This window comes from Bombus bifarius, unplaced genomic scaffold (genome assembly GCF_011952205.1).
Source record: "Bombus bifarius isolate JDL3187 unplaced genomic scaffold, Bbif_JDL3187 scf7180000008000, whole genome shotgun sequence".
Classification (NCBI taxonomy): Eukaryota; Metazoa; Arthropoda; class Insecta; order Hymenoptera; family Apidae; genus Bombus; species Bombus bifarius.
The window spans coordinates 1,858,539-1,866,618 of record NW_022884379.1 but is presented as its reverse complement, the minus strand read 5'-3'; the positions used below and the strand labels follow the sequence as shown (position 1 = coordinate 1,866,618).

General features: G+C 36.8%; 1 protein-coding gene across 10 annotated transcripts in view; it reads right to left on the bottom strand.

Annotated features, from left to right (window-relative positions):
• Positions 1–8,080, bottom strand: part of LOC117206270 (whirlin) — a 105,681-nt gene that overhangs the window by 29,135 nt on the left and 68,466 nt on the right. For 6 of the 10 annotated variants that reach the window (XM_033445444.1, XM_033445447.1, XM_033445446.1 and 3 more), the window contains 3 exons: positions 7,430–7,584; positions 2,028–2,109; positions 1,779–1,889 (listed from right to left, as the gene is read on the bottom strand). In XM_033445444.1, the coding sequence (XP_033301335.1) occupies positions 1,779–1,889; positions 2,028–2,109; positions 7,430–7,584 (348 nt within the window). Of the gene's footprint in view, positions 1–1,778; positions 2,110–7,429; positions 7,585–8,080 lie in introns of all 10 variants that reach the window. The other 4 variants (XM_033445441.1, XM_033445443.1, XM_033445448.1 and 1 more) reach the window with 2 other exon arrangements.

Below are 8,080 nucleotides of genomic sequence, written 5' to 3'. Positions count from 1 at the left end.
ATTTTATGTTAAGGTTGGTGTAAATTATCTATTGCTGCTTATTTGTAAAGAAACAATTTTCTTTATTATAGACGCTTTTAAGCGATGTGAGCGGTGTAGACGGTATATAGGACGAGAGTGGAACTAAACGCTTCTAATCGAGGTACGCGGGTTGTGTTTCGATGCAGCCACGACCTGATGACTAATTAGGGTGGCTCGTTACACGTAGCAGTTCCTTAATTGGTCGATTCTTGCACGACGACAATCGAGTTAACGGTTTCTTGTTCATATAAATGCCATAGTTCATTGACTTCTGTTAATCGACGCCATACGATCGGTAATGAAATTTAGTTCGACGAAGGAATTCGCAGCGTCAATTGAAAATATTAAATTTCAGTTGTAGCTACACGTCTAGACGCGATCGATACAATTATTGTAATGGCTGAGTTTATAATTTACGCGATTAATTTGATTAATTTGAAGATAGATATCCGAGTAACAAATTATTATTTTCATTTATTATTTCATGTAAAATATAAATATAAAGAGTTAAAAGATTAAAAAGTAAAGTTTCTTATTTTAAGAAATATCTACTATTTTATGTAGGGAAAACCGAGTGAAAAATTTAAAAAGTATGAAACATATCTAATCAGAACATTGCTCTGGAATTTCCTGAGATATATTTGTGTATGTATATTATCGAGTTACATCTGTTTCGGACTTCTCTATTGTTTTTATTAAAACCGTCGATCATTAGCTTTGAATACTCGCGCGAGAAATTTCACCGCTGTCTCAATTATCCATTTGTTCTGCTCTCATGCGCATCGCATGTGCATCCTGTACCCTCCTTTTCTTGACATTATCACAGGCAAAATACTGTCAGCCATTAGCGCAAGACAATTCCGCCATAATGCCACAAGGCAATTCATAACCCTGCAAGTCTACTCTCGCTATTTGCACGAATTCTGTATGGTTACTGAATAGTACTAACATTGTTAATACGTCTGATATACACGTACATATTCTACCAACGAAATTACTAAACGTAGAAACATATTAATTCCGAGGGAAATATTTCTTATCTTAGAGAACAAAAGATCAGAATGAGCGCGATGAAATTTCATTCATACCCGACACTCATAATACATATTCAGACGTTTCTTGGTATTTTCTGATATAATAATTTCCAGAGGAAAACTCACGTTAATTGGAATGTTCCTCAATCAGTCTCTACAATTTATTAATGTATCTGTGTTAAACCATCAGTATCTGTTGTGTTTCCCAAGTATCCGTTTTGCGCTCGTATATTATTTAATGTATTAATTATTACTTAATGTATCGTACCCGGAAGAGTTTCTACAATTCACTTTACACCATCATTTGATGTTTATTACATCCTCTATATTCCTTCCAATTATTAAAACTAATTAATTACTGTCTTCTACTCGCGTTGCATAACTGAACAACTTCCAAACGATCTTCGTATCGTGTACAGCTCGTCTACCATCATTTTGTACGTTAATCGGATAAACGAACATTAGATATCAAGATTTAGCCAGGGAAGCATCGTATCGTGTAAATACTTCTCGCTCACGAATGTTATGTACGAGTATATTAAAAGATTCTTTATACGCTATACCGTTTCCAGGTAATTGCTGTTCTCTCGCGAGAAAACAGCCTCGACAAAGTTTAATCCCAACAGGAAATGAGTACGAGCGTGAACGAGTAATTCGCGAAGAAACAAGGGTGTAACCGTCACAGAGATGGTCCCACGGGATTAAGGTAAACTATCGACTCACCAAATTATCCGGATGAAGATGATGATGGCCGTAATCCCTAGGGTTGCCTCGTGATCCACCAGGCGAGCTGTGCCTTCGTCCACGTCCGTTCTCCAGCTCGTCCTCGTAGTCCTGCAAAAGAAACCGACAAACATCCCTTTTATCGCGTTCATCGACAGCGATCGGGAACATTCTCTGGAATGGACAAACGCTTCGTCTAAGAGGGCCGAGCACCGACGATATTGCTTTTTCTCGAACAATTTTCTGTACCTGGTTGTCGCACTCGTCGTCGTTGGAGAGGGCGAGATCGGAGGTCGTCACTTGGTGCTGCTGCGTCCTTCTACAGCCCACTCTGTAATGGCCAAAATTGCGATTTGAGACCACCCACCCTGTCGAGACTTCCACTGTCTCTCAATCAATTTTCCCTTTCTAGATCTACTGATCGTGCAATTGCATTCTGTTTCCTCCATTACTTGAAGCATCTACTTTATTTTATTTTATATAAATATTATCTTCCGTTTAACCTCGTTTCTTACATGAAATTCTCTTTTCTCATTTTCTGATTTTGATCTTTTTACTTTTTCTTGAAAGTTTCTCTTTTAGTCTATAGTGATCACCCATCGGCCACGTGCCAATTGAATATATGAAACGATTCGTCGGTTATTTTATCAAAGTAAATCGATTAATCGAATGTGAGAGTAAGTAGTAAAGACAAGTACAATCTGAATTTAAGTTTACACGATCTTGTTCTTATTCTTCGGTTAAAATTCGTGATTATCGTTCTAGCAAGACAAAGTCTACGTTCGTGACGACTGATAATTCTGCGATTGATAATCGTACAGACGACTCGAAACTTCTGGATATCGTGCCACGAGACCGTTTCGATCGGAACGAAAATAGAACTTTCTATTCTCACCCGGTGAAGTTAGACAGAAGAATGGAGCACATATGAGCGACGACAGCAATGCGGTTTATTTATATGTGTGCTATCGATTATTTAATGAGTATCGCACAGTAGTCGACCACCAACGAACCCTCCCGTGGATATCGCATGCCAAATCTATTTCCGTTTGCTGGCTCGTCCTTCGTCGAACTTTCAACAGCTCCAGGTGCTACCGATCGATCGATATCACGCTAATGGTTAATCAGGATGGTATTAAACATCAAAGACCAATTTTTAGAATTTTTTGTGAATTATACAATCGTCTACAAATATTTAGATACCACTTAATCATCACGCGAATGCAATGACAGCGATAAAAGAGCGAACAATTGAAGATGAATGAAAATTGTTTCTGCAGACATCGGAGCTAAGCTGGTTTCGAGTGTGCTCAATGATAGAATCTTAGAACTTTTTAAATGTTTGTTTCCAGCTACGTTCTAAACATTTATATAGATTGTATGAAGTCATTTAATTATTAAACGTAGAACTTGACTGATGCAGTCAAGTACATTTCTTGCTTCAGATTAAATTTAGCAGATCACTTGGCTCCAGCCATGGCAGGAAGTAAAAAGTTAATATAATAAAGGCGCAAATTTGATCGAATTACACCAAGCGTCTGTATACTTCTAAAGAATTAATTTTTCAAACTATTCTGGTAATATTTGAGATAGATAGATACGTATTCGATTAAAAAACTTCCATAAATATCATCTGTAGAAAATTGATTTAGAGTTCACTTTAAAATGTACCACTTGAAATTGATATTATTTATCCGAAGATTATTCATGACACTGGTCACGTAAAAAGATTTCTGATGCAAAATTCTTTCACTAAATCTTTCGCTGCTTATTTGTTTTTGACGTTGAGAAAGTGGAACGAAGAAAGACAGAACTCTGCCCCTGGCATGGACACAGACACTTTTTCCCCACGAACGTTTCGTTCGCGTAGCTATTACGGTACTGCTAACTCTCTCGAAGCTCATTTGTTTCATTCTGTTACCCGGGATACGACCTAGTGTTAGACCTTTGGCCGACCATAGAACGAAATTTTCAAGGGCCATATCAATACGTACATGTGTACGCTACTGCCGCATCAGCTCCATTATCGGACTGCGGTACAAGGATTTTGAGAATCGCTTCGGTAATGCGCCGCGGTATACCGTAATTTATGTTATTTTCTCTGTTAACCCTAAACCACCAACCGATTAATAATATCATCAATTTTACGACCGAAAAATTCTTTATTCCTAGCGGATAACGTGCTTGATTATGGATTGCTAACCAAATGATGTATTAATTTACTCAGATTACGCTTCATCAATTATCGATTATTAATTAAATAACATATTAATTAATTTAGAGAAATGATCGGTAATATTTAACGTTAGAAGGATGATTTTTCCTTGAACGACTTACACGTTTTTAAAATCTCTTGATGTATAAGCGAAAGTTGGAAACGAAATGTAAACGAATCGAAAATAGGTCATCACAAATCCTTCTTTATAAATACCATTATATTTTTAATTGTCAAGATGATGAACAAATATCATAATGTCTTCCACGTACAAAGGGTTAATTAAAGTCATATCAAATAAATAAGGAATATTAAACTATCATATGCCAAATTAAATTCGACTAAAGTCAGCACGAGGATCGATACAAACGCGCTTCTTAAACAAAGATCAACATTTACCGAAACAGATTATGAACAAATTGGATGTAAGATCGAAATAATTCACGCGTTTTCAATCACTGTCAATGTAAATACAGGTTCGTAATGAAATATAAACGAAATGAACGCTGTAAGGACAAAGGATCGACCAAACAGTAAGATTGAAATCTCGTTAAAACATTCTGGTAGAAGCGAGAACATTCATCGCCTGATGCCACGAGCAATAATCGGATACCACTGAAAACCAATATCACTCCGGTGAGATATGCAAATCCTATTTTTCTCTCTGTTTTCGATTCACACGGTCATGGAACGCTTTATATGTACATTTCCCTCGTGCCATACCGGCGAGAGATATCGATTCAACGGAATTTACTTACGCCCAATTCCGTAGAAAGACACGTATATGTACACACGGAACGTCCCTAGTCTATCCATCACTTTGTGCTACGATTCACGTACAGGGTGTGCACCGAATTAATCGACCTGACCATTCCCTCGAACACGTTAGAGAAACTGGCACGGGACCAGAGAAATTTTCCACAAGATGGAACCTTTATAGGTGGTATATTTCCTCCCTGAAGTATTTCTTTTTTAAACTTGTTACGGTCTTTAAATTTGTATACCTATCAATCTCTATACTTTATGTATCAATTTATATACTTTTATGTCAATTTATTTTTGCATAATCTGGCTCCATTTTTACATAACGTATTATGTTATATTATGTTCGTTCTGACAAATGACAAGACTTTTTTAACCCTGTTGCGATCTTTGATTTATTTCCAATTCAATTTTCTTTTTCAACTGCTAAAAAATTTTTAAATTTGTAAAAAGAATATGAAAAGGTTATTATTGATATGAATGCTCCCTCGTTTTAATTTTATGATAAAATCTTCTTGGGACTACTATCAGTCTATTTTTTGTTGAAACATTGGGATTGACTCATAAAATTAAGGAAATTGAATAGACGTAGCAGGATCCTTTTTCTACCTTCATGCTCGACAAATATAAATATTTAAAAGTTACCTTGAATTAATATTGCTAGGTAAATGAAAGAAAATTTTCATTTACATGCTATTTTCAGTCTCACTTTCTATTAAAATTCAACTTCAATCCCACCATTCCTCTATTAAAATATTTCAGTCTACCTTCAAAAAGTCGATCGATCACCTTCGCAAATGTTTTCATCGAAATCAAATCGAGCCAACATTCTATCTCCAAGAGCAGGACGTAAAAAGCTAGTATCTTTTTTTAGAAAAAGCAACACCCCGTCCCATCGATCTCCACTTACGACGTGCTCCCTTGACCGTACATAAAATCCCGTCGAGGGCTCAGGCGAATTAATCGAACGATTCACAGAGCTGACCACCGATACACCCTGTACATATCCACACGTGTTCAACCAGCGCCCACGCAAAGATACAGAAACAACACACACGTACAGTGGCTACAAAAAGTATTTGCACATACCCTTATTTACCAATCATTATTTACCAATTAAGCACTTTCTTTCATCTAGCATTTCATTTTTAAAGTATCAACTTTTTCAGTTCCATGAAAGTACTACTGTCCATAATTTAATATACTTATACGAAATTTAATATACTTGGATTAGCATGTAAATTAGTAATTAATTAATAGATCATTGGACGTTTGTGTAATTTCATATGAAGATTACACAGGTAAAGCTATAACCATTAAGCTGCCAATGTAAGTACGCCTATACTTTATTGTTTATCGCGCCATTAATAACAAGTTAAGCAGTTTGTTTCCAAGTATAGATCGCTCAAAAATTGTTCAGAACGAAATGTGGTGAATTACAAGGCAAATTACTTAGCTTGATTCAATTATCCTCCTGACTTAAGTAATCCTACCTTAAGGTCTATCTGGCTAAAAACTTTTGCACACCACTGTATTGGCCGCTATTTACCCTCCCCCTTCTTCGATCCTCGTGTCTGCTTATCCTTGTACATACCTGCTACCAGTCAGGTGGCGTCGAAGGGGGTGGCTGAATGCGGGATACGTACTAAAGCCAGATCGAGCCTGGTAGGAAATGAAATATCGATGTATCTCGTACATCCGACATAGAAACGCCATTACAGCTATCCCTGTTTACTGGGAATCGCACCCTCCCTCTCATATCTTTTTCATTTCTTTTATTTTATCTTCTTTCTTCTTTTTTTTCTTGGTTTGGAAGTTGGATTTCAAACCGTGAGAGAACGATCGATTATCGATCGCAGGTTCTTCTTTTTGGGTGGAAGTTGAGCTTGAAATTGGGTTAGGGTGTTTGGTTAGCGATTAAGGCTGTGACTTATAGGGAAGACAAAGGGTTGGAGATCTGCTAATCCTAACGAAAGGGCTAATAGTGAGAGTAAAATGCGTTTGATTTCAGGGCTATGTCAGAGAACTCTTTGCGATAGAAATTTGCGGGAAATTATTTTTGAAATGTATGAGGTTTTCTATTATTCTTGGAACTACGTGGGGTTGATACTGTTTTTCTCTCGAAGAATTAATTATGTTCGAGGGCCAGTGTAATTTCAGGCTTAGCGATACTTAGGTCACGAACAGTTTAAAAAATTGGTTTGTATTATTACTCGAACTGGATTATTACTACAGTCCCACATTCGAGAAATCGGTTCGCAATATGCACGCAACGAAACGATTCGAACCAATCACCGCGGTATTCGATACTGAGTTACTTCAAGTTTAACTGCAAACTTGCCGATTACTCTGGACGAGAAATCTAAACTTAAATTTTCTTCAACTTCGATCCACTATAGATTTTATCCAATTTATTTTCGATGCAACTTTTTCTCGTCGCTAATTTATTTTCATTTTAGGTAAGTAAATATTCTTCCGCATTATTATGAAGCAATTATCAATCTACAATGTTTTTAACAAATTTCCTTCGAATTTTCCAAGATAAAAAGAACAAATTGAGAAAAATAAGAGATATTTAGATCTAGAGTGGAGGATCTTCTAGAAAATCAAGAAAGATTCAAGGGTATCGTTGAAAAATGTCAAAAGATTCTCGTTTTATTGGAATCTTCTTGACCTGGTCCTGGGCATGTCGGCCCCGAGACCGCTGTCCTCGCTGGGCGATCTATATTCCTGGTTATCCCGCGGCAGAAGAGGTCCTGTTACTCCTAGAGGATCTCCCTCGACGTCCACCAGTCGTCCTGGACGGCAACAACCACTGGGTACACCCCTCTGCGAGAAATCATCAGATCCAGTCATGCCGTTCGCCAATCCATCGCCATTTTCAACCCGGTTTCGATGGCCAACGAGCACTTTTCACTTTCTTTTCCCCTCGATTCAATTCGTTTCGTCGATTTTCAACATTTTTTTCTTTCAAAAGTAACTTGTCCATCTCTTAATCGAATATTTTTTCGATAATTGATCTTACTCGATTACCTTTGCATTTGGAAATTCAACGAATTATGGAGAATTTTCTAATGAATTTTGATGGTTTCAGAACAATTTAATAGAAAATAAATGTAAATGTACCTACTGTGACTTACGGAGGCAATTGAACACTTGTCACACGAAACTTGTACGTACGTGTATGTGTTACATAAAATATTTTATTACACTAGTGAAATTCGAAATCAGTCTGAAAATGTATATAGAAGTTACAAGATATTTAATCCCGTATCCAGATACGGAAATTGAGAAACTTATAAATAACTAGTCAACTGGAGTTGAC